The sequence below is a fragment of the Cololabis saira genome, chromosome 17, assembly GCF_033807715.1.
Source record: "Cololabis saira isolate AMF1-May2022 chromosome 17, fColSai1.1, whole genome shotgun sequence".
NCBI lineage: Eukaryota > Metazoa > Chordata > Actinopteri > Beloniformes > Belonidae > Cololabis > Cololabis saira.
The window spans coordinates 4,624,682-4,652,336 of record NC_084603.1 but is presented as its reverse complement, the minus strand read 5'-3'; the positions used below and the strand labels follow the sequence as shown (position 1 = coordinate 4,652,336).

The 27,655-nt window shown below is 39.3% G+C and overlaps 1 protein-coding gene across 1 annotated transcript; it reads right to left on the bottom strand.

Annotated features, from left to right (window-relative positions):
• Positions 1–1,904: 1,904 nt before the first annotated feature.
• fbxo9 (F-box protein 9) lies at positions 1,905–15,199 on the bottom strand. Its single transcript, XM_061745450.1, has 13 exons — positions 15,052–15,199; positions 13,988–14,056; positions 11,881–12,012; positions 11,173–11,230; positions 7,687–7,786; positions 7,052–7,182; positions 6,837–6,951; positions 6,589–6,707; positions 5,578–5,668; positions 5,398–5,493; positions 4,060–4,153; positions 2,416–2,570; positions 1,905–2,313 (listed from the first exon to the last, which is right to left on the bottom strand). Exons 1-13 carry the CDS (start codon positions 15,052–15,054, stop codon positions 2,205–2,207), a joined length of 1,272 nt encoding a protein of 423 aa, XP_061601434.1. The 5' UTR covers positions 15,055–15,199; the 3' UTR covers positions 1,905–2,204.
• Between the last annotated feature and the right edge of the window lie 12,456 nt (positions 15,200–27,655).

Below are 27,655 nucleotides of genomic sequence, written 5' to 3'. Positions count from 1 at the left end.
AGTCAAGAAGAATGTTCCTGTCCTCACTGTTCTGACAGTATCTGTTCTCCCTCATTGAAACCTTCAGCTATCTGTGGTAAGACATCAACCTACTTCCACTGCTCCCTTTCCACTGATTGAAAGGGAGTGCTCTGAAGTAGTAGTCCTTCTTAGGAGGACTGTGTCCCGACTTGATGTACTGGAGCACTGTTTCTCAGTGTGGGACAGAGCAGCCGTTTGTCAGCTTTGGTGGCATATCTGCTTCTCCGCCACTATTCAAACAATGACTTAGTCATTTTCATATGCCATGACCAGGGATGGACAGTAACGGAGTAAATTTACTTGAGTACTGTACTTAAGTACATATCCAGAGGATTTGTACTTTACTTGAGTATTAGATTTCTTTGGTACTTATTACTCTTACTTGAATACATTTCCAAGACAAATATTTTTACTTTTACTCGAGTACATTTCTAGGAAGGCTGAAAAGTACTCGTTACTTTACTTAAAATCCTATTGGATACAAGCTGTTTTTGTCAAAGGAGGAGACCTATCACAGTGCACGCTCTCCACTGGGATGTACGGAAAGCGGAAATACGTCAAGCCTCCTCAAAACGATACCGCCAAAGTAGCCTGCGTTTGTCAAGACAGAGCCGCAACAAGTGAAGACAGAGCTGCAACAAGTCAAGACAGAGCCGCAACAACGGCTACGCCTGCGTCAGGAGAAGAAAGACAATCCGCTGAGTCGTCTGAGTCTGATAATGAGCCGGACTCGGAGCAGGGACTTTCACAAAATCCTTGGCCGTATCTTAACTCAATGTTTGAGTTCGACCGAGTAAAAAATTAGGGCACAGACAAACCACAGACAAAATAAAAAAATTAAATTACATTTAAATTAAATTAAAATTAAAAAATATAGTAATTTACTGATGTGGAAAATAAGAAATTTACTCTTACTCTTACTCTTACTTAAAGTAAATTTAAAAGCATTTACTTTTGGATACTTAAGTACCTTTAAAAGCAAGTACTTTTCTACTCTTACTCGAGTAATATTTTGACTGAGCTACTTTTACTTGTAACGGAGTAAATTTTGACCAGTAGTATTTGTACTCTTACTCAAGTACTGGGGTCGAGTACTCTGTCCATCTCTGGCCATGACCAGAGGGAGTAGGGGAGTTATAGTTCGTTTTTTTTCTCACCTCCACCAAATTAAAATTAATTAGGCTTATCCAATCCAAAGAGTCTGACTCTGTCTGTTTCAGCACATCTCCAGGATTCTCACAGGTTTTAAGGTCTGGACTGTGGGGACTAATCCATGTGTGAAAAATTAGGAAAAAAAATCTCCCTGAACCAATCGTTCATAAATTCAACCCAATTAATTCCAACATTGTCATCTTGGATTATGCCCCAGCCAATATATGAGCCCCGGATCAAAATGTCACTCCCTTTACATCGTTCAGGTTCTTTGTGTTTCCACTTTTGTTTCATTAATTATGGGCAGATTAACACAATCATTTATTTTACTTCCCATGCAGTTCTGTTAGTGCTTCTTCAGGACATTCAGGAAAAAACCGGCTAAAGTGAAGTCAACAGACAACAAATTATTTTGCCTTAATCTAATTCAACTTCACATTCAGGTTTCTCTCTCTCTCTCTCTGTCCGTGTGTGTTTGTGTAAATCCTTCTGACTTTCTGTGCTTGCTTCCCAGAAAATGTAATACGTGGATTATACCCCCGTGTCCACAGCAAGACAAATGCTGCAGGCAGAAATCACATCTGCAGTGTCTTTTCATTGACGTTGTGTAAGAGGACTTTTATGGTTTTAGACTGAATCATCGATTTTCACCACAGCTGTGAATGAGGGAGGGAAAAAAGCTATTCTATTACACATGATTTACCTGGTAAACATAATACCAAACTGTAGCGTGATTTTTTCCCATCACCTTTTATTTGAGGAAGAAAGTGCACCATGAAACAATAAGTATGAACATTCATCGCTTGGAACATGTAGGGAGGATCGCTAATCAGCTTGCAGCAAATTATAGTCATTTCTGATTATCAGAAAATAAGTAGTATGCGAATAAGCCAACCCAAAACATGCCTGCGTGTAGGAAACATTAGGGCTTTAAGAATGACACCACAATCCTGCTACAGCATGAATTAAACTGAGGGATATGCATTTACTAATTGGTGAATCAGCGTCTTCTGTGATCGTGACTCTGCTGCTTACAGAGGCCGCTCTGAGAATGCAGTGTAACTCTTAACTCGTGCAAAGAAGAAGGGTGTGTACATCTTGTCCAGATCGAATGTGGTAATGACGGTTTCCCCAGATAGCCTGGAAGAGAAAAAAAAAAAAAAAACAACCACACAATTAAAGTCAATTTCAAAAACATGATTTTCCATTTGTTTGATTTCCAGTGGCAATCTTAAATCTTACTTGTAAGTGATGTGGCAGGAGTGGTGGATCCACACAAGCTTACTGAAGCTCTGACGCCCTCTGGAGGACAGATGCAGTCCCACATGGAAGCTGTGCTCGACCTCCGGAGCTGGGATCCGCCTGCAGAACCGACTCCTTTGAAACTCGGCTGCTTTCTGCAAACAGGCAGCACATTTTCAAGCTGAGTCAGTGTCTGACCTGTTCATTACAACAGTCAAAGGAAATTTATCGAGAACAATTTACAAAAATGATGGTTCAGGTACAACCATTCATACCAAATTTCAGCAGAAACGTTTAATGAGTGATGGACACACAATTTAACACTGCAATCAATCCAGTTTCATTTAAATATGAATAAAAAAATCCTCCTTGCTCTTTAATACAATATTCCAACAAACAGAAATCCATGGAAAAAGGTAACAAATGTATTAATTGGGAATATTTTCAATTAAAAAAAAATAAGATAAATAAAGAAAATAACTTAATCAGATAACGCTGAGCACAACTCCCAGCCAATACTTAGATGAAGAAGCACCTTTTAGAGGAAAAAGTCTTAAACTTTATGCATCAAGAATTGAGACTTTTATCCCACTTGTCTTTGCAAAAAAGTTCCAAGTTCTGTCAAATTGCGAGGAAATCTCCTGTTCTCACCTCTTTTCAGATCGTTCCAGAGGTTTTTGATGGACTGTGATCTGGGCTCTGACTGGGCCAAAGACTTTGTTTTTCCTTTTCCGAAACCATCTCTTAATTTATCTTGATTTGTGATTTTGGGTTTTTGTCATGTTGGAATTTGAAATCCCTATATTTTCAGGACAGAAGGTTTTTTGCCCCGGGACCAGTTGAAGAGAAGAAACACCGAGGCCAGAAGCTTCAAACTTGGTCACAACAGATAACACAATCTTCCACATGTTTTGGGGTGACTGGATCCATTTTTGGCCTGTGCTTTTTTTTTTGTTGTTGTTGGAAGAAATAGCTTCCATCTTTCCACCCTACCACCCAGATTTGTACAGAATACAGGACATATATAGAAAACATTTCCAATTATCTTTTTTTTTTCTCCTCTGGATTATTATCCGACATTTATGTTCTTTCAATCTTTATATTAAAAATAAATAATAGTTTTTATAAGAACACGTAGACTTAGCCATGGTATTCTTTATATCAGGGTTTATACAGCAATCCTTATGTTAAATTTAATACCAATTTAATACCTTTTTCACTACCTTCAGATTTTTTTTAAAAACTGTCGCAACATTAAGTGTTAATCACGGACCTTTTAACATTAATACAGATTTTGACCTATAGAACACTACAGAGAACAGATTTATAGACTCATTGATGTTGACCAGATGTTTCACATTTATTTCACTTTGTGAATGACAATAAAATAGACTGATTAAAATGTAAAAGGTAAAAAATAATACCAATTTAAAAAAAAATAATACCTCTGACAGTGAATTTAACACTTTTAATGGCCTTAAATTTGGCAATTTTCATTTATCACTTTTTATTACTTTTTAAAACCCCGCGGAAACCCTGTATATGTTCCATCATTATACATATATTTCAATATTTATTTGAAAATACAGATTTGTTTTTTGAGGGGGGGGGAGTTCTCAGGAACTTGAGAAAACATGCTCTTACCTCCTCCTTTTTCTTGCAGACAACAACAAAAACTTTGGTTTGGTTGTCTGCATCCTGTGACAGACGAAAGTGACCGAACATAACAGAGTCCATTCTGTGAAATGAGAGAAAATTAATCGTAAGTACAGGAACTTAAGATGTGATACTCTATGGAGCCAAATCAGGGCCAAAAGTTTTGCTAATTTGAAAATAAAATTTGAACCTGAAATTTTTTTTTTACAGTTTCAGTTTTATTTTTTTCAGTATCAGATCTTTTTTTCAGTTTCAAATCTTTTTATTTCAGTTTCAAATCTTTTTTTCAGTTACAAATCTTTTTTTTTCAGTTTCACGTCTTTTTTTTTCAGTTTCACACTTTTTTTTTTCAGTTTCACTTCTTTTTTTTTCAGTTACAATTTTTTTTTTCAGGTTCAGACTTTTGGCCCGGATCTGGCGTGGGGGGCGTGGCATCAACTGAGAGGGGCGTGGCATCAACTGAGAGGGGCGTGGCATCATGAGTGACAGCAGAACAGAGAAGGCGGGGGACGTTCTTCAGTCACGTTGCCTTCAGGAAACGTAGGTTGCAGAAGTTATCAGTAGAAGTATGATTCAAGACTGTATATACACCATATTCACGTGATTGGCAGTGGAAAAAACTGATATTAGTGACACATTTCTGTTTGAAAGGCTGTTTTAGACCGTACTTGGTAGGATGTGGAAGTGGGAAATGTCAAACTTTAAAGTGTGGCTGTTGAACTGTACAGTCTGGCATAGTTTATTGCTTTTATACTGCGATTGGTGCCAAGTACGGTCTAAAACAGCCTTTCAAACAGAAATGTGTCACTAATATCAGTTTTTTCCACTGCCAATCACGTGAATATGGTGTATTGTTAAATCATACTTCTACTGATAACGTCTGCAACCTACGTTTCCTGAAGGCAACATGACTGAGTAACGTCCCCCGCCTTCTCTGTTCTGCTGTCACTCATGATGCCACGCCCCTCTCAGTTGATGCCACGCCCCCCACGCCAGATCGGGGCCAAAAGTCTGAACCTGAAAAAAAAAATTGTAACTGAAAAAAAAAAGAAGTGAAACTGAAAAAAAAAGGTGTGAAACTGAAAAAAAAAGACGTGAAACTGAAAAAAAAAGATTTGTAACTGAAAAAAAGATTTGAAACTGAAATAAAAAGATTTGAAACTGAAAAAAAGATCTGATACTGAAAAAAATAAAACTGAAACTGTAAAAAAAAAATTTCAGGTTCAAATTTTATTTTCAAATTAGCAAAACTTTTGGCCCTGATTTGGCTCCATAATACTCACCTTGAAATAACAGCCATCCATTTGTACAAAACATGATTTTTACCTGGGGTTTCTAGCGTGCAAGCGAGGGACCACATACAAAGGGTCCTCAGGGGTGGTAACCATGAGGACGTGGCCATCGGGGAAGAAACGGAGGTACCTGGGAAAACATTTCCACATTAAGTTAGTCTGTTTGGACAAGTCAAACCAAAAATATGTTATGAAAAATCCCCCTAACATTTACCTGTAATACTCAACATGGTGCCAAGCTCTGTAGAAACCATCCAGTGACTCTTCCCCTTGACGAATGTATGATGTCTTGCTGATATAAACACCTGTGGAGATTACATAACATGAATTGAAAGTGAGTCTGGATACACAATACAGAAGTAATAATAACCTCATTCATCAGTACTCTGGCAACTCTCTTCCTTTTTCAACGGTCTAACATTAATTTAACTTGAAGTTTACCCTGTTCTGCAACTGGCAACATTTGGTTTTTCATTGGTAAATACTCCATCTTACATTTTTTGACCATCTTTAATTTAATAAAGCAGAACTACAGCAATATTGGTAAACTAGAATTAACTCAGAGAAAACTTTTTTAGAGGGTGTTACAGGACTACACTACAGGAACAATACAATATGGAGGTGACTTGAATCTAATAATAGAATACTAACTTCTTAAGTACTGTGAATAGTGGAGTTTTATTTGTTTACATTAAAAAATATATGATAATAATGATAACCGGCTAAGAATTTATCAAATGACAAAAGTGATCCAAAGCACCCAGGAACTTGTTCACTGATAGATAAATAAAGTCATCTGAATCTGAATATTTTGCCCAGAAAGTGCTTGAGAGACCATTAATGGGACGAGGTAGAAAAAAAGGGGAATCTTTTTATTAAATTAATTAAATAAATCTTTTTCTGCGAATGAACTGAAAGCTTTGCTAGACAAACATAAAAGAAACTCTCAATACTTAATGTTAATTATACGTTCATAGTAACTCTTAGTATCTGTACATCTACTTGTGGTTTCACTGTCTTCTGTGGTTATTCTGAACTTGTTTGAACCTTTCCTTGAATAGGATACCCTGAGGATTTGGTTTGTTATGAATGAGCTTCAACTGTTTTGCAGTCACACTCATTATAAATGGGTATTTTCACAATGTGTAAGATCTGCTGGAAAAACAGAGGATGTTAACACCAGACTATAACTTAGCAAATTTGTAATCGACATGTACTAAGTTACCATCAAAACGAACACGCGGCCTCTGCAGAAACATCTCCCTCCAGGACTTGTAGGGTGCAAGTTTGGTGCAGTTCCGTCCCCACACTCTTAAACAAGCCGATCGCCAAATCTCAGGATCCCTGACAGAAATGATTGTGTAACATGGACAAAATAGTATGTTAATTTCTTTATGTGTTGAGCTGGAATAACTTGAGATCTCTCACTCCCTGAACCCAAATCTGCAACCATGTAATGACGGTGATTCTGACCTTGCACAAATGTAAAACCCGCGGGACACCAAAGAGAGCTGCTCCAGTGCTCGCATGTCCAGATCACTTGACACAACCCAGCGGAAAATGTACATCAGGATTTCTCGTGGCAATGCTGCAGTAAAATGAAGAAATATATTAGATCATGTCAACACACAGATGATTATAATGATGAGATATTGTCAGCCTAATTTCAGTAGGTGAGTAATTTTTACCTGAAATGTGCACTGGAGTAATTTCAAGCTCGGCGGTGCAGATCTTTGGAAAGGCGCTCTCCAGAGTCAGCTGCTGCTCAAAGTAAGCAAGAAGATCCTCAATCTCACCATCAGCATCATTGTCCTCCCTGCTACAAAAGCAAAAGACGTTAACTTCAGTTTAAAAAATGTGTTTACCCATTTTTATCCTGAACATGTTTTCACTTGTCAAAGATGATGGCGAGACTTTGCTTTATTTGGGTTTATAATCCTACCCATGTGTGATAGAAGTTGTGCAGTTTTATTACATTAACAATCAATATGGTGGATAATGCCTAAATGGCATCTGATTAAAAATTGATATAAAATCTGAACAAAGTGAAATCCGATATCATCCCTCCTTCTGTGGGAGGCTTTCTATCTAAACAATGTGATGTATTTAGGGAGGAGAAAAAAAGTGTTCTCCAGACTGAATTAAAGGAACTCAGGTAAACTAACAACAGCGAGAGTCATTTCTTTTTCAGGTAGGGGAACCTACACTGTGGCTACAACCCCACACTTTTAAAATGCAAACATTTTTAATTGTGCATTGTTTAAAAATGATGGAATATTTAAACCTAAATAGAAGGGGTAGCCTTAATTTAAAAACAACTTACTATTTTCCTCCTGCTCGGTCTGCATCAGGAGGACGGCTGTAGTTGATTTTGAATTCAATGTCAGGAACTAGCTGCATAGCCATGCGGTAGAACTTGATAGCTGCAAGTAAACACACACACACACACACACACACACACACACGTTGACAAAAGTTAATTAATGTTTCTCAAACACTGCGATCCTGTTCAAGTCCTCATAGAGATACAACAGAAAAACATTTTTTTAAACCCTCTCAAGTCATAAATCCCTTATAAACTTATCTGTGCTTCCCAAACTTGTATTTTTTTAAATTATTTGATCAAATAAAACCTTTCATGGCCTTAAGATGTCTGGGTGTGACTAAAAACCTTTGAGTAATAATCAATAATGATAATAAAATGTATTTACAGGTGCCTGACACTTACGGTCAAAATACACAATAGAGACAATAAAATACAGTATCTTTAGTGGAATATTTATCTAAAAGAAGCCATATGAATATGTTAATCTAAGCCCACCTACATCGCACCACGCCTGCAGATTACACTCACCTGAAGGTTTGTGCAAACCAGCTGGCAGACACATTCAACCCATGACACCATCAGGTTACTGCTCCCTCGTATGAAATCTACAATTATCATCCCAGTCCCCAAAAGGTCTGCGGAAAAATGTCTGATTGACCACTTCCGTCACCGCAGGAACGCAGTGGTAGAAAAGCCTGACTTATATTTCTACAAAGCAATTATACACACAGCCAGTGAAAGTGGCCAACATAGTAGTTGGTGTTGATACACTTTTTGTCATTTGTATCACTCTGTAAGAGTTCCTCAAACACTAGGTGGCAGTGCGAGTTCATTTCTATAACATTTGTAGCACAAATTTCTGAGCTTTATTTAGTTTATTTCCTTTATGTACCTCAGACATGGCCATAGAGCATATGAAGCATCTCTTATACGAGTTGGAGCTAATGAATGTTGAGCAACAGTAACTTTTGTGGACTCTTTGTTGCATTCTCTATTAAAAGAACATAAAAAAAAACAAGTAGTAGCAAGAAACATGTAGAAGGCAATATAAATTACATTTGTTGAGGTCCAGACATACGTCATCAGGTTGACAGAGAAGTAGGGCTGGGCGATATATCGAGATTTTAATATATATCGATATATTTTCAAACGCGATATGGTACGAGACAATATCGTTTATATCGATTTTAAAAAAATAATAACAATAATTTTTTTTTTATGATTTTGATATAGCTTATTTTGTGACAAATTGACTTGAATGTTTTTTTTTTTAGATTTGCACAAATGTTTTGTTATTTGCACAACTGTCAACCTCAGTGGAAAAGTCTGCCTGTTACTGTCTACATTGTATTAATTGCACAGTGTATTTTAATTTAATTGTTATGCAGGAAAGGGATATTTGTTTTATTTATTTTTATTTCATTTGTTTTATACATTTTGATATTGTGCAGACCTCTGTTAATAAATGTACCTGTGTGACATTTGGCACGTGGCATTGTATTAAAACTGACTGTTTTTTTAAGGGTTTGCCTCAGAAAAAAATGAAGCTAACAGAGATGCTATGCTATAATGCTTTGGGGGAAACCCCAATTATGGCACGGAAAAAATATCGATATATATCGAGTATCAACATTCAGCTAGAAAATATTGAGATATGACTTTTGGTCCATATCGCCCAGCCCTACATAGAAGCATAAATAACCCATAACACCTGCAGTCATTAACAACTTTGAGAGACGTCTTCTCTCACATATCAGATCTTTGCAGCCTGCACAAGTAAGTGCCCGACTGAAGATCCCGTCACAACAGCAATGCACAGAGCCCTAACACTTGAAACAATCATGCAGTTCTGTGAGGACTTCAAAGACAAAAGAGATAGTCATTCACTTCAGAAGGACAAAGTACAAAGCTCTTTCCCACCCAGCCCTGCTCATGCATGGAGAAGAAGAGAAGATAGAAACCGTCAAGTTCCTTTGAGTCACTTTGTCCACACAACTATACTTCAGAGCGGGTGAAGAAAGCCTAAAAAAAGCCTCTTCTTTCTCCTAAAACTAAAAAAAGCCCGTCTCACACAGAAACTACTGTTGATCCTATACAGGAGCAACACCAAGCCCATCCTGACAGACTATCTGTAACAGCGTGTGGTCAGCTGTACAACCACTGAGACCTACACCGGTGACCCAAAGAGCACATTCATTTCCCACACTGGACACCTTATAAGCCAGCAGTCTGGCGAAGAAGAGCAAGCAGGATATTTAAAGACATCATGCACCGTTAGAACAGCTGCTGTTTGGAAAACAGTTCAGGAGGCTGAATTCAAAAACCAGCAGAATGAAGAATAGCTTTTAACAGAGTTGGTGTCTCCATCGTACCCCAGCAGATAATTCTACACAACAAAAACCACGGCGTACACTTTTACAGATATCAAGTTGAATTTATGTATTTATTATCATGCTTATAGGGCTGTTCGATTAATCGATTTTAAATCGTAATCGCGATTATGTAATTAGAACGATGTTAAAACGTGAAAATCGTAAAATCGATTTTTCACTTTTTTATTTTTTTTTAATTTATTTATTTTTTGCATTATTATTTAGCATGCAAAGACCCAGTTTAGTTTAATTAGAAAATGTCTTGTTTTATTTAATTGGAAATATAACTTACTGTATGTTTGCAAGTGCTGATTTGCTGATTTTTTTTTTTCAGAGATAAAACTTTATATTTTATTATATTTTTTAAAACTTTTTTTCAACTTATTTTACAGAGTTTTGCACTTTATTCATTCATTTTTGGTTTAATAAGAGCAAAGTTTGCACTTAAAGCCCAATGGGGCAAATGTTCAATAAAAAAACAGCATATTTGAAATCATTTCTTTGCCTTTTGTCAATTCACAAAATAATCGTAATCGTAATCGAAAATCGGATTTTGAGAGAAAAAAAATCGAGATTTTATTTTTGGGCAAAATCGAACAGCCCTACATGCTTATATTAATTCTGTAGTTTTATAGTTTGCAGCATTCAGTCTGATGATCCAGTCTGTTTTGCAACTCTGCTGCACCACTCATTATGTTTCTGTTGTACAGTCCTTACGTGTATTACTGCTATACAGATTTTGTTATTAAAACAGATTTTACATTTAAAACTGTTGTGCAGATTTTACAGTTTCTTACTTTTGTACAATGTTCTTAATCTTTAACTTCTGCACTTTTACTACATTAACGATGATGTCCTAGTGCCCTGGATAGCTCAGTTGGTTGATGGGCCCTCGTGTAGGTGCCACAGGTTCAAATCCTGGCCTGTGACTCTTTACTGCATGTCTCACCCCCATCTCTTTACCCAGATGAACTGTCTAGCCACTTTCAAAATAAAGGCCACTAGAGCCACAAACATTTAAGAAGAAGAGTAGCAAATCATCATTTTCTTTTACTTGTGTGTAATAACAAGTCCATTCTGATTTTGATCACAATACAACTTGCATACATACCCTCATAGACAGCTCCATTTTGCTCCTCCTGAACAGCTCTCAGGAACAGCTCTGTGGCCTGAGGGAACATGACACACATCAGTCATTCAACACTAGGAATGGGCGATATTTTACCGTTCACGATATACTGTCAAAAAAATTCCCCATGGTAAGAATTTGTCATCTCGCTGTAAAAAAGATAAATTCCCGTTGATGATGTTTTTGTGTAAAGCTGATTTATGGTTCTGCGTTAAATCGATGCATAACGTACATGAAGGAAGGAAGGAAGGAAGGAAGGAAGGAAGGAAGGAAGGAAGGAAGGAAGGAAGGAAGGAAGGAAGGAAGGAAGGAAGGAAGGAAGGAAGGAAGGAAGGAAGGAAGGAAGGAAGGAAGGAAGGAAGGAAGGAAGGAAGGAAGGAAGGAAGGAAGGAAGGAAGGAAGGATGGATATGAGCCAGAAAGAAAGAAAGAAAGAAAGAAAGAAAGAAAGAAAGAAAGAAAGAAAGAAAGAAAGAAAGAAAGAAAGAAAGAAAGAAAGAAAGAAAGAAAGAAAGAAAGAAAGAAAGAAAGAAAGAAAGAAAGAAAGAAAGAAAGAAAGAAAGAAAGAAAGAAAGAAAGAAAGAAAGAAAGAAAGAAAGAAAGAAAGAAAGAAAGAAAGAAAGAAAGAAAGAAATTCAACACCACCTTAAAACACATATAACCACAAAACCCCCGGAAATGAACAACTTACTTTTTCCTCCCGGACAGAGTCTTGAGTCCTCTTCAGACCTTTACCCTGCTGCAGTCGGCCATTCACTCCACCTGCTCCTGAACTTGGTTTAAGTTCAGACATCCACTGAGCTCGGAAGGCATTTAGCTCCAGCTAAAACCAAATGACCGAATTAGCACATTAAAAAAAAAAAACAGTCCAATTAAAACAGCACAATTTACAACTAAGATTTAATCTATTAAATCTGACAACACTTATTAAAGATCAACAGTGTCAAACAATATAGATTTGAACTTACAGCAACAAGCCCAATCAGGGCAAGTTAATTCATTTTAAAATGTGATTCATTTTTTACATCCTGATTAGGGATGGGCGGTATGGACTAAAAAATGTATCACGATCATTTCTGGCATTTATCCTGATAACGATAAAAATGACGATTAAAAAAATACCAATTCAACTCCACCTTTGTAACTATAAATCTATCTCGCTCTCAGATCCGCCATGTTTGTTACATAAAAACATCATCAACGGGAATTTATCGTTCGTTCGTTCGTTCGTTCGTTCGTTCGTTCGTTCGTTCGTTTCGCTTTCTTTCTTTCTTTCTTTCTTTCTTTCTTGTTTTCTCCCTTCCTTCCTTCTTTTTTCCCATCCTTCCTTCTTTCCTCTGCTCTCTCCTTCCTTCTTCCCTTCCTCTTTTCTCCCTTCCTTCCTTCTTTCCTTGTTTTCTCCCTTCCTTCCGCTTTACACAAAAACATCAACGGGAATTTATCGTTTTTATCGCGAGATGACAAATTCTTATCGTGAGGAATTTTTTTGACGGTATATCGTGAACGGCAAAATATCACCCATTCCTAATCCTGATGCACGCATGTTTAACTGCATATAATTATAACCAAGTCACACATCTGCAGAGTTCAGGCTATTTTTACGTAACATGGCCAGAAAATGAGCACAGTTCATTGAAAGCCACAATGTGGCCACAATATGGTGTAATGCTTAAAATATAGCTCTGTTGAGCAGCATCAATCTTTGCCAAAGAGGAGTGGGTTCTGTTTTCTGGGCACTACAGAGGTAAAAATGGATTAATGTTATTGTATTGATCAGTCTTTGTGATCACAATGTTTATTATGAGGGGAGGGTTAAGGATACATGTTTTGCTTAGTCATTCATTTTTTCATTTCATTTTATTCTTTATTTTCATTCAAAAAACAAAACAATTCAATACAAACACAAATACAAATGTTCCTAACTTATGAATGAAAAGGGAGCAGAAAGAAGGAGAATCTTATCTGATCTGCCCCTTTCACAAATAACATCATTTAATAATAATTAAAAAAAAAAAAAACTAAGTGAATAAAAACAACTAAAATAAAATTAAAATAACATTAAATAAAATTACCACCGCCTACGGGTATGTCAATCAGACTCAACATTTTTCGTTATATTTCCTTAACATACAGGTTTTAATTGTTCTTTTGAATGTAATGTTTGATTTGGATTCTTTGTTTTCTCTGTTCAGATTGTTCCATAAATTGATTCCTTTCACAGAAACACAACGTTCCATCAATTTTGTCCTGCATCTTGGTTTTATAAAAATCTCTGTTCCTTTTAAGTTATACTTGCTTTTTCTTTTTTCAAATCTTTTCTGAATGTTGATTGGTAAAGTTTTTTTATGAGCTTTAAACATAATTTGCAGAATACTATAGTCTACTAAGTTCATGAAATTTCAACAAATTTAACTGAAGGAATAATGGATTTGTTGGATCTCTATATCGTTTTCTACTAATTATCCTTATGGCTCTTTTTTGCAGAATGAAAATTGATTGAATATATGTTTTACAGGCATTTCCCCAAACTTCAACACAGTAGGTCAGATATGGAACAATCAGAGTGTTATATAAAATGTACAATGCTTTGTTGTCCAATAAATCCTTAACTTTGTGTAACAGAGCAATTGTTAGTTAGTTAGTTAGTTTACTTAGTCTATTCACTGCTTAGTTGTTCAATAGAAGCAAATACTCAGAAGAGAGCTCAAAATGTTCTTTTGAACTTTAATTAAGTTAATAATTCACAAACTTTAGTAGAAAATATAAATACTTTCTTCAGGCTATAGAAGCTTTCCTACCCGGTTTGGGTCATCTGAATTCTCATCCTCCTCATCTAAGGTACCTCCAATATCTGCATTGTCGTCGGCCTGTGGGGAAAGAATGAAAATATTACTGTTGTGATTTTTTTTAAAGAAACAATAAACCTGATAAAAACAACAACAAAAACAGTAAAATAAGTATATAAAGTAAACTGCAATGCAGTGGCTGAGTCTCAAAATGTAATTAAGCTTCCACAAAACCTAATTAAGAGGATAAGTAGCAGCAACATGCTATTGATTAATGGATTGTTGCAAGTGTAACAACTTCTTTAAAAGTAGAAGCTTTGGCAGTTTTGGTGTTTAGGTCTGTGTTAACACAATGTCAAAGACAAAAGACTTGAGCAACAATCTTAGTTAAGCATTTGTTGGTGCCCATCAATCCGAGAAGGGATATAAGGAAATCTTTCTTCTACAGTCAGAAAGATTATTCACAGGATGTCCTTGATTCTAGTGGAAAACGAAGTCCAAAACATGATTGTCATGGGTCGTGGATAAAAACGCAGATAGAAATTCTTAAAATTGAACATTTACTTAAATAGTTTATTCAGAATATTTAGTTGTATTTTATACAGGTTGATGATGCAACACATTACCATGCATGTCATGTAAGTGCGAGAGGAATGCAAATCACTTAGTACGTCCTATATTACTCAACAGGCCAAAAGTGTCACTGCCATATGGAAATGCATTTTCTGGTTGCACAAAATACAGATATGGTTATTTTTGCAGCGTGTATAAATAGACGCCCACTGATAAACGATAACACTGATCATTAAAAGTCACAACTCAGACTTGCAGTATCATCCACATGTCAATTATTATTATTATTAGGTAATGCTGCCATTATAATACACAATAAAGAGGGTAAATGTTTCCCATTTTGATGTGTGCAGTGAGATTAAGAGACGTATTTCCAGCTTTGTGGTGTTTGGTAACCAGTTCCGTGCAGGAGCTCAAAGAAAACACGCATAGTTAGCAGCGTTAGCAGCGTTACTGGCGGACACGTTTCTCCCTGAATAACAGTGAAACACGGCGAGACCCACCATGACAGGCTGGCCAGTAGGTCTCCCTTTATACTCGTCCTAAGCGCTCAACGGGGCCGGTTACAGTTCACGGTCGGAGAAGCGGACGACAGAACGAACATATTTACGAGCTCGCAGGAACGCAGCCATCTTGCTGAGCTGCCTGGAGCCTCGCTGACGCGACACGGCGCTACACACAAACATAAAGTAGACGCCCCCATGGAGCTGCTGCGATACGTAAACGTCGCCGCCATATTGGATGTGGCAAGACTGCGCTGTAAACTTATGCCGCGTTCCATTTGTCCTCGGAAGTGGGGATTTCCCAGTTCCCAGTCGGAATTTTCAACTGGAACGCTCTCGAAGTGGGATTTCCCACTGGGAAAGTGGGAGAGTCTTCACCACCCCCGAGTTACCATTCCAAGATGGCTGCCCCGGTTGTAAACAGTAGAAGAGAGCTCTGTAAAAATTCGTAGCACTTCATTCTAGTTTTGGTCTCACTAAATCAGTCGTATACAAGTATTGTTCGTCATATATATGCTGCTATAGTGTAATTTACATTTTTCATGTGGTATATGCGAACTACAAACTTGTTTACCTACTTTGTAACTGGAACGCTGATAACTCGGCTGTGACGTCATTCCCAGTTCCGAGTTCCGACTTCCGAGGTAAATGGAACGCAGCATAATACAAGTAAATGGACTTATTTTCATAAAGCGCTTTTCTACAAAGAAATTTACGTTTTACGTCTCATTTATTCATTCACACACGCACTAATATACTTGGGAAACAGTTAGGCACCAAATATATTACATTTTCTCAGATGGCAAAAATAAGAACTTTATTGATCCCACATATATATCAGCTATAGAGAACAAGGTAGTGCCGAAAAACCATATATATCCCCCCTCACAAAAATAAGAATGTTATTTTTTGTTTGAAAAATGGTTTCAAATGTTATTTTATTGTCTGAAAATGGTTCAAATATGTTATTTTGGTCCGTGTATCTTTTGGTCATTGGATTTTTCCATCATGAGTGGGAATCAAAAAACAAAAAACGATTGGTTTATTTGATTTTCCTTTTAAAACAAAAAACAAATATTGAATTACACTGCATTTTTTCTTTTTCTGTGTTAATATGATTTAACAAAGATTCAAAATACGCTTTTATTTTCATTTTCTATTTCATATAAGAAAAATGAAATTACTAGTCAACAGGAACGAAAAAACGAACCAAAAACAACCGTTTATTCATATTCAGTGCAGTGTTTGGCGGGTGTGCTTGTGAGAACTGGGGTCCCTGGAGGTCCTGGAGAGCCAATGTCCCCGTATAGTCCGGTTCACTATGTTCAGATACATGGGTTTGTAGGATGAAGACGGGGATTTGTAAAACTATACATTTTTGGAAACCTTATAACCTAACGAATCAGAAAACCAATGTTGCCATTTTTTTCGAGGTAGTTATAGCGGCCATCTTGGATCTTTAAAAATGGCTTCTTTCAAAAATGAATTTCTCAATATCTTGCCTCCTAGATGGCCTAAAATCAAGATTGCAATGGTTAAATATTATATTTTTGGGGCAAGGAATCCAATTGAGCTGATCACATTGTAAATGAGACATATGGGTGGGTATTTTGCATTTTAATCATATCTTACATTGTTTTACATGATCAAATGGCGTTATTATTGGTCCAAATGTAGCTGGTTTGACTGAGACATGCAGAGATTTCTATGGTATTTTGTAGGATAGTCCATATATTCCCAATAAAATAAAAATATCCCTATATAGGTGTATATTCGTATAGGTTTAAGTAACATCAGAAGAGATAATGAGGCAATTGACAAAATCAAGGCTGCAATACTGAGTCATGGCAACCCAGTTACTGCTGAGGGTGACAAGTTGTACAACTTCATCACACATGCTTATGTCCCACAGGAGTATGTCCCACAGATATTAGACATCAATGAAACTGGGCAGAAACTGTACGAAGACTATGTGTCAGAGAGAATCAATGGAGACATCAGCCTCTGGGCGCCAGTCAAGAAGGAAAACAACAAAATGTTCATGTCTGGCAACAAGAAATCCACTGTGAAGATCAGAGACAAAGCTGTTGATCTGAAGGAGACGAAAGATCTGTACGGAAGACTTTTGGTTCTTGCCCGATCAAACAGACACATTGACCAGAAACAGGCTGTTGGCAACTATGAGTTCACACAGACACCAAGAGCACTCTTCACACCCAATGGGGATATACTTCCATGCATGGACAAGTCAAAGCTGATACACCTCTTGGAAAAACTGGGAAAAGGCACAGCAGATCAGGTCCAAACAGAATCTGTGAGCCAAGAGCTGGTAGATGAACACACAGCAGAACAGGACCAAACAGACACAGGAGGTGAGAAACTGGCAGAGGAAGTAACAACATACCTGGATCAACTACAAGCTGCAGGTGAAGCCTCAATGACCACTGAAACTTTGGGATCCAGTCCTAGTCGTAAAATTGCTCTTGTGGATGGCATGGTGGTTGTCCAAAAGCTGACAAAGAAGCCACCAACAGTAGTCACAGTAAAAGATTTAAGTGTATGGTTCTACAGTAGACTGATGTCCCTAACCAGAGATTACGATGAGGTGATTCTGGTTTTTGATACATACAAGGCTGATTCTTTGAAGCACCTCACAAGAGAGAAAAGACGAAAAGGAAAGGACCCAATTCAATATCAAATCAGGGACGACACAAACATTAAGAGCATTCCGATGAGCCGCTTACTTTCACATGACCAATCAAAAGCGGATCTGACAGAGTACCTAGCGTCAAAGACGATTGAATACAGCCAAGAGTCCCCCAAGCTTGTCATCGCTTCTGCTGCAGCTCACACTGAGAGCAACAGTGGATTGAATTTTGAAGACAACAACCACGAAGAAGCAGACACCTTGTTAATCCACCATGCAGTTCTGGCTTCACGTCAAAACCACTCCAGTGCACAGCTCATGTTCTTCTCCCCGGACACAGATGTACTTGTGTTGGTTGTTGCAAATTATGAAATCTTGCTGGAAAATACTTGTGTTTCCATGGCATCTGGGATTTTGGAAGTGAAGCCAATATGGAATGCTCTTGGTGCAGCTCGAGCAAAAGCTTTGCCAGCGTTTCACGCATTTACAGGAGCAGACAACACAGGACGCTTTTCTAGAATAGGCAAAGCTACCTGGTTTAACATCTACCTCAAAGCTGATGACCATGCAATCAAGGCTCTTCAAATGCTTTCTGAGACTAAGAAAGTGACAGAGAATCTCCATTCTACATTAGCTAGGTTTGTTTGCACTGTATACTCTCCAAAAGGGATCCAAATTGACAACATCCCTGAACTGAGGTGGCATCTGTTCTGCAAGCACATGGCAGAAAGTGAGAAGCTTCCACCCACACTTGGTGCTCTCAAGCAGCATGTCCTAAGGGCCCATGTCCAAGCCCGCGTGTGGGGTCAGGCTGACATCCTTCAGCAAGAGTTCCTTGATCCACTACAGAACGGCTACCACAAGGACAAGGACGGCCAGCTAAAACCAGTCACAACTGAGCTCGTCCCTGCACCAAAGGCCATCATTGAAATGGTCAGATGTCAGTGTAAAGCAGACTGTTCTTCACTCAGATGTTCTTGTAATTCAGTGGGGCTCCCCTGCACAGAACTATGTCAGCTCTGACTGCCAGAATGAAGAAGACTGTCGTGATATCATGTATGCAAGTGACAGTGATGATGACATTGAATATGCTGCAATATAGACATATCAGGAATGAGAAATAATTGAACATTCAATGTACAGAGGATATTGTGTGTATAGTTTATATATAGTTGTTTTGGGTTTTTTGTGTGGTGGGGAGGCTAGCTTTTAGTGTTTGACCCCAAACTTTGTCCTACATCCCCCGAATTTCATGTCAAAGTGACTGATGATGTCATAGTGTGTCATGATGATGTGCGATGAAAAGAGTGCCACCTTTTGTTGTTAAATGCTTGATTAAAGGACCCTCAAATGGGCAAGTTGTTTCCTGTCTTTTAACATTTGTGATAAAGTGTTTGTGAATTATGCCATTGTTTGGATGATATACATATCCGGATTACCAGAAAATAACCTTTAATCATGTAATAATGCTAATTGCCAACCCATAGATTGCTCATTTACAATGGAAAACACCTCCATTGGATTCCTTGCCCAATTCCTTGCCTCAGAATGCAGATTTAACCACTCCAATCTTGATTTTAGGTCATCTAGGAGGCAAAATATTGAGAAATTCGTTTTTGAAAGAAGCCATTTTTAAAGATCCAAGATGGCCACTATAACGACCTCGAAAAAAATGGCAACATTGGTTTTCTGATTCGTTAGGTTATAAGGTTTCCAAAAATATATAGTTTTACAAATCCCCGTCTTCATCCTACAAATTTACCTAAGGAACCTGACTAGTAGCGCGAGGTGTCCCCGGCGAGCTGCAGTGTTTGGCGGGCTGTCTGTGAGTGTCCTGGGGTCCCTGGAGGTCCTAGAGAGCACAAGTCCCCGTACCGGGAGCTGTCCCCGGTCCTGGCCGGGATCAGTGCAGTGTTTGGCCGGTGTGCTTGTGAGAACTGGGGTCCCTGGAGGTCCAGGAGGCAAAGGGAAAGCCCAAGTAGCCTACCCCCGTACCGGGACGTGGTCCCGGTCTTGGCCGGGTGCAGTGCAGCGTTTGGCGGGCTGGGTGTGAGTGTCTGGGGTCTCTGGGTGCCTGGGTCCTGGTCCCGGGACTCGTGGGTCCCTGGGTCGGGTCCCGGGACTCGTGGGTCCCTGGGTCGGGTCCCGGGACTCGTGGGTCCCTGGGTCGGGTCCCGGGACTCGTGGGTCCCTGGGTCGGGTCCCGGGACTCGTGGGTCCCTGGGTCGGGTCCCGGGACTCGTGGGTCCCTGGGTCCTGGCCACTTTCGCCCGATTTTCAGACACTTTGGCCGGCTTTCGGCTTCCTTCGGGCCCGCCTGTGCGGCGCTGCTCCCCCCGACCACCGGGGGGGTTTGCAGCGCCTCCCTCGTCCGCCCCAGGTGTCCCCCCACGGAGCCCCGCCGCCGCCGGGAAGGCCGACCTCCGATCCACCAGCAACGGGACTCGGGTCTCGGCAGCCCCGTGCGGGGAGACCTCGGGAGCGGCCGGAACCTCGCCCCGCCTCGACGCACCGTTTTCTGGGCGGGCGGGTGGGTCCGCTCGGGCTGGGGGTGACCGGCAATCCAGGGCCCGGTTCAGCCGTCTGCGGCGTGGTAGGGTTTGGGAAACATTGGGCCAAATCCACAAAAGGATTGCGCGGCTTTTGCGGCCGCTAAACCGGTGCAAATGAGACAAAAAGAGAGCGTCTAATTCACAAAGCACCCGCAAAGGGGGAATTGCACCACAAACTGCGCTGCCAAGCAAATAGTGGCAGTCTGCACCGGTGCCATTTGCATGCATGCAAATTAGGTAATATTCATACATTCGGCGCAAAATTGCCCCCTTTCTATGCAAATAAGCCTCATTGCAAAAAGCACCTAATTCAGAAAGGCCAGCGCTATTTGCCACACGCAAAAATAGTGGAGCAAATACCGTCTTTCAGAAGCGTGTATTAAACTGCGCGCAAACTCCTCACTCCCCGTCTGTCTCTGTTTCTCTCTCTCTCTTCAATGTCATTCAAGCCTGTGTGATACTGAATGATATTAAGAGTGAAATCTACATTCAGACATAACTGTAGACAATCAGATCAAGTGGGGTTGTGGACTTATCGGATTTAAAAATAAAAGTAACAGGACGGAGTTCAGGATTCATCCATACATAAGGGGCTGTTTTATTACAAACAATTCCACCACATAAACATATAAATGTAGAATGTGTGTGTTTAACAGCTGACCTGTAGGTGTGTGTAGCAAAACAAAGAACATGAATTACCATTAGATCCTGATCTGATCCCGATCCAGTGTTAATGAAGTGACCGATGCTGTGCCTTGTGCGTAAATGCGCACAGCCTCTTAACATTTGACATTTCATTAGCTTATGTCATACAGACACTGTGGTCTTTTGATGTGTGTGTGGAGATGATGGCTATGTTCTACCACACGATGGTGGCCAGTGCACTCTTTTTTGCTGCTTTTTTTTTGCTGCTTTGCCTGCAGCGGTCGGGTCCGCAACCTCCGCTCGCTGCGCACGGAGCGGTTCAGGAGATCCTTGCGTCCCCGCAGCAATAAGACTGTTCAACTCGTCCTGGACTCAGTTTCAAACACTCACCTCTGCCACAACTGGACTATATTTTAGTTTGCACTTTACATCATATGTGTTTAAAAACCTTATATTTCATGTTTATTTTAATATTATGAATCTATCTATCTATCTATCTATCTATCTATCTATCTATCTATCTATCTATCTATCTATCTATCTATCTATCTATCTATCTATCTATCTATCTATCTATCTATCTATCTATCTATCTATCTATCTATCTATCTATCTATCTATCTATCTATCTATCTATCTATCTAATCTAATCTAATCTAATCTAATCTATCTACATGCGAAATACTAGAGAAGTACAAATACGTGAAAGTTGAGGCTGTTGTGCTCTCTGCAGTCTCATTATGGACCAATCTGTGTGCTGAAATACGGAGAACACTGGAAACAGCTCCGCTCACTCAGACAAGTGCAAATTGCACTCAGCCGCAAAACTTTATGGGCGTGTTTGCTCCGGTATATCATTAGAGCAAAATCTTTTGTGAATAGGACCTTAAAGCGGGGCAAATTGCGGGCGCTAATGCAGCGCAATTCACAGCGCTATTTACGGGCGCAATCTATTCTTTGTGGATTTACCCCATTGTTTTTTCCCGGAGGACTAACACCACCGCCAGAGCGGCAGCCGACGTCGGAGGTCGGCCTGCCCGGCGGCGGCGGGGCTCCGTGGGGGGACACCTGGGGCGGACGGGTCGACTCGGTCTCGCTACCGAGAGGGAGGCGCTGCAAACCCCCCCGGTGGTCGGGGGGAGCAGCGCCGCACAGGCGGGCCCGAAGGAAGCCGAAAGCCGGCCAAAGTGTCTGAAAATCGGGCGAAAGTGGCCAGGACCCAGGGACCCACGAGTCCCGGGACCCGACCCAGGGACCTACGAGTCCCGGGACCCGACCCAGGGACCCACGAGTCCCGGGACCCGACCCAGGGACCCACGAGTCCCGGGACCCGACCCAGGGACCCACGAGTCCCGGGACCCGACCCAGGGACCCACGAGTCCCGGGACCCGACCCAGGGACCCACGAGTCCCGGGACCAGGACCCAGGCACCCAGAGACCCCAGACACTCACACCCAGCCCGCCAAACGCTGCACTGCACCCGGCCAAGACCGGGACCACGTCCCGGTACGGGGGTAGGCTACTTGGGCTTTCCCTTTGCCTCCTGGACCTCCAGGGACCCCAGTTCTCACAAGCACACCGGCCAAACACTGCACTGATCCCGGCCAGGACCGGGGACAGCTCCCGGTACGGGGACTTGTGCTCTCCAGGACCTCCAGGGACCCCAGGACACTCACAGACAGCCCGCCAAACACTGCAGCTCGCCGGGGACACCTCGCGCTACGGGGACATTGGCTCTCCAGGACCTCCAGGGACCCCAGTTCTCACAAGCACACCCGCCAAACACTGCACTGAATATGAATAAACGGTTGTTTTTGGTTCGTTTTTTCGTTCCTGTTGACTAGTAATTTCATTTTTCTTATATGAAATAGAAAATGAAAATAAAAGCGTATTTTGAATCTTTGTTAAATCATATTAACACAGAAAAAGAAAAAATGCAGTGTAATTCAATATTTGTTTTTTGTTTTAAAAGGAAAATCAAATAAACCAATCGTTTTTTGTTTTTTGATTCCCACTCATGATGGAAAAATCCAATGACCAAAAGATACACGGACCTATTTTGTTACTTGAAAATTTTTAAATATGTTTTGTTGATGAGAAAATATGTTTTATGTTTCTCTATTTTTCTTATTTTTGTGAGGGGGGATATATCTTGTTTTTCAGCACTACATTGTTCTCTATAGCTAATATAACATGAATTACTCCTATGTGGGATCAATAAAGTTCTTTTTTTTTTTTTTTTTTTTTTTTTTTTTTTTTTTTTTTTTTTTTTTACCTTGTCTGCACACATATTATTGATTGATACCATGACGGTAGAAACCAAAAGTGTATATATGTGCATTATTACTATATGTAATATATACATATATATACGCACACATATGCGTACACATACATAAATATACACATACAAACCCAGTGTTTTTTTTTTTTTTGTTTTTTTTTGTTTTTTTTTTGTTTTTTTGGGGGGGGGGGGGGGGGGGGGGGTGGGGGGGGGGGGTGACGACATCCACTGCCAATCCAGGAAGCAGGAACACACGGAGACACACGTCAAGCACTGGAAATCTGCAACAAAAAACCACAAACAAAGCACGAAACCGGCACGGAGCCAACCAAAACACGAACAGCAATCGACCTAAATCTTGAGATCTGATCGCAGTCTGAGCTAAGCTATCGCTACCGCTAACTAAGCCCAAAAACTAGAGAGCCAGCATGCAGGTGAACAAGCCAGTGTGTATGTCTATGTGTGTGTGTGTGTATGTATATGATCATGCGTGTGTGTGTGTGTGTGTGTGCATGTGACTAAATGACTATATGTGTGTATGTGTGTATGTGTGTGTGTGTGTGTCAATAAAGTTCTTATTTTTGCCATCTGAGAAAATGTAATATATTATATTTAGTGCCTAACTGTTTCCGAAGTATATTAGTGCGCGTGTGAATGAATAAATGAGACGTAAAAGGTACATTTATTTGTAGAAAGGCGCTTTATGAAAATAAGTCAATTTACTTGTATTAGTTACAGCGCAGTCTTGCCACATCCAATATGGCGGCGACGTTGACGTATCGCAGCAGCGGGCAAAACCACTCGATGCGGCGTCTACACGCACACACGTGTCATTTATGGAGACGTTATTTCCCGTCGAAATTTCCTGAGATTTTTTTAATGAAACTACTGTAACTTGTTTCGGTCGAAATGTGACAGGTAGTCAGTTCAAAAGCTCCCCTTTTGTCAATTGTAACGGATCAGTTCACAATTTAAAAAAAAGAAAAGTGGAAGGTGCAGCAGTATGAGGTAGACATGGTTATTGAAAGGTGCATTGTTAAAGCATATGATTGTGGTTATTATTATTATTATTATTATTATTATTATTATTATTATTATTATTATTATTATTATTATTATTATTATTATTATTACAATGGGTTTTTCCCAAGGGCGTAGGTTTGGTCTCAACATTGGTAGGGACGATATAACAGCATAACCTGCATGTACACTTTTTGCTGGGGACGGGACATTAATAAGACCAAACAGATTGGGTGAACGGGGGTCAGGGCTACATTTGTCACGAATATGAACCTAATTAATTGATAGGCTAAATGATCAATGCAAAATAAATCTGTATTGACTTATACTAACTTTCATGTTTATTGGTTCACCTGATACACGGTTCGATTCAAACCTTTGTTTTCCAAAACTACTAAAGAAACATTTTGAAAACTTCCAGAATATTCCAGGATTTTATTAGCAATTTAAATTGCAATATTTGAACATAACCTAAATTATATTAACATACACAATAAATACAAACTTATTAATAATCTCTTAACTACTACTTAACCTATATATGGAACTACATGTTAGCCTACATTGTCCTTCACCACAAGAGTAATACATTGCTTTAAAATAATTCACTTAATAATGGTAGGGTCAATTCTATCCTTACAACATTTGGGAAGACAATCTAAATTACCTATATATCTGAACTCATTATATAATGCAAATAAGGTTGCTTAAAAGTTGGTGGGGACAATTTGAGCCTCCTGAAAAGTTGGTGGTGTTATGTCCCTACCGTCCTTATGCAAACCTACGCCCTTGGTTTTTCCTGAAGTCCACTGTCGTCTCCACACTCTCAACCATTGTCTTGACGTTATTACATCCTCATTCTTAATCATCATGCTACCGCGCTTAGCGAAGCAACCACCTGTTTGTATTAACCCAGCATCAGGTAAACATGTGTAAGATCCGTGTGTTCGTTTGTCTGGTGCACCATAAGAAGACCAGTGAACAGAATCAAATGTTAATACAAGCTTTTATTATATCATGCACAATATTTTACGGCCGGATGTACACTTTTCTCAAACCACAGAGGTAGGAGAGAAATGCACAATGTGGTCAATCCAGTCATATTTATACTGAAAAGGGAGATGTTTTGTACGTTACTGTTGTTTATCTCTAACCTGACATGCCAACCCAGCAAAGATCTACGACAACCAAAACTCAGAGAAAAACAGGAGGGGACCCATCAATCTTAAACATCCATTCCTCTTCACCGTCCTCACCTAAAGAAGAACTCAGCTAAACAGTCTAGTCATAAAAACAGGAGGTGATCCTGCGCTGAGAGCAACCATCAGTGTAGAATCTTATAGAAAAACCCCTCATTCCTTTAACAATTTTCTAAAATCCTAACAAATGACTGTCATTTTTTATTTCAAATCAACTTGTTAAACAATATCTTCCGCTGTAAACGTCTGACGGTAACTCTGCAGATATTTTGGTGGGGTTCAGCTGACAGAGCTGGGAGCCAAAGCTTACTTTGATGATTGAATGAATGCGGTGGGTTTGTTCCCATCAGCTTCTTGAGCGACATGGGTCATGTACAAAGACTAACAGGCTTCAAAACTGGTCTTGAGAAACCAATGGGTCACGTGACATAATGCTTCGTCTATTGATTTATACAGTCTATGGCATTCACACACAGGACTCTCCCATCATATCATGATCAACCAATCAAATGTCTTTTTTTTTGCAATTCAAATAAAACATACTTTGAAAGTGTCCAAGCCCCATGTGCAATTGTATTGGTAAGCACTAGTTTATCCATACTTGACGTATTGCAACATTGTTTGGGGCGCTTCTTATTCTTCGTACCTCAACCAATTATTTCTAATTCAGAAAAGATTCTTGAGAATGATTTCATTTTCTTCTCATCAAGCACCTTCTGCACCCTTATTTAGCTAATTTAAATTATTATCAATTTTTTCTATTAATAAGTTTCAAACATGCCTGTTTATGTTTATGTGCATTCATTTCAAACAAGACATTCCAGGCACTTTTCATAATTCTTTTCTGTTATCATCAGATATTCATTCTTATTCAGTTAGAGGTGGGAAGAACTTTCATTTACCTCTTTGTCTTTTACCTCCAGTCGCCAATCCTTTATCAAATTCCATGGCCCTCAACTCTGGAACTGTTTAGATAGATCTCTTAAGTTAGTGTCATCCTTAAAAATGTTTAGGACCAGCTTGGTGGGGTATCTTTTATTTAGACAAAATTAACAGGCTATTCGTACTAAAATGAAATTGCCATTTCATAGATATTTCTGTTTGGGTGTTTATTGTATTTTTCTTTGTTTCTTTTACCTTTTCTTTTCCTTTCTATTCTTTTTCTATTGATTGATTTGTTTTGGTGATTTTGTATTGAGGGGGAGGATTTTTTATAAGTCCTTCGGGCTTCTTTTCCTCTCCTGCACAAATTATTTGTCCTTGTATGATAAAAAAACTTTACTGTTGTCATTGTGCAAATAAATAAATAAATAAATAAATAGTTATACAACTTTACTAATGCTTGCATCAACGCACCAAAAGATGAAGATTCCCCACCTTTTGATGGAAGCTGCGCTGAGTGAAGGGGAATGTCATAGGTCAGATGGTACAGTTGGTTAATGGTGCTGTTCCACCTCACAACTCTCCAAAGATAAGAACAACACATCCATGTCAGCGTGAATGTGTTCCAGCTAGTTTTCTATGCCATGTTCTGCCTATTTGTGTCATGGTGCTGCACAGTAAGTGGAAAAAGAAGCTTCAAAGTATGTCTTCAGAAAACCTATCGGTGAAGCCATAAAGAGTTTGTCCAGTAATTTTACAGTCTATGCTTATAACTCTATGGAACTCATGCCTTTTTTCCCGTTTCTGATCTTTGCACTATTTCTATTTTTACTTTTACTTTATTTGCACCGGACACCACGACCAATTCCTAGAACGGTAAACTGTTCTTTACTGTACCTGCCAATAAAGTTTTCTGATTCTGATTTTAACCAAAGAAGAATGCGAGGCAAGAGGAAAATCCGTACCTCACTTCCGCATTTGCTTTTTAATGCAATATCTCTTTTTGTATATTTTTTAAAAAAATCACACGTCTTTCCAATCAGGAATTTAACAACGATTTTGTGACTATTAGTCTATATTCTTATGAGTATATGACTCATTGCCGGTTTGTCCACTGGCAAACGGCTTGGGCTTGACCTCCGTTTACTAGAAAAGAAACAAAACAAAACAAACAAAGACAAAATCTGTATACATTTAAAAAAAATTAAATTAAAAAGAATAAGTTTCAGTTCTGGACATTAAAACATTAAAACTATAAAGATGTTTGATGCCTAAAACATGACATATGCCTTTTTTTTCTTGGAAGTATTTGCTGTGATTTGCTCTCCAAAGACCCCAAATCCCCTTTTTTTGTGTCAACGCGAGACTACGGAGA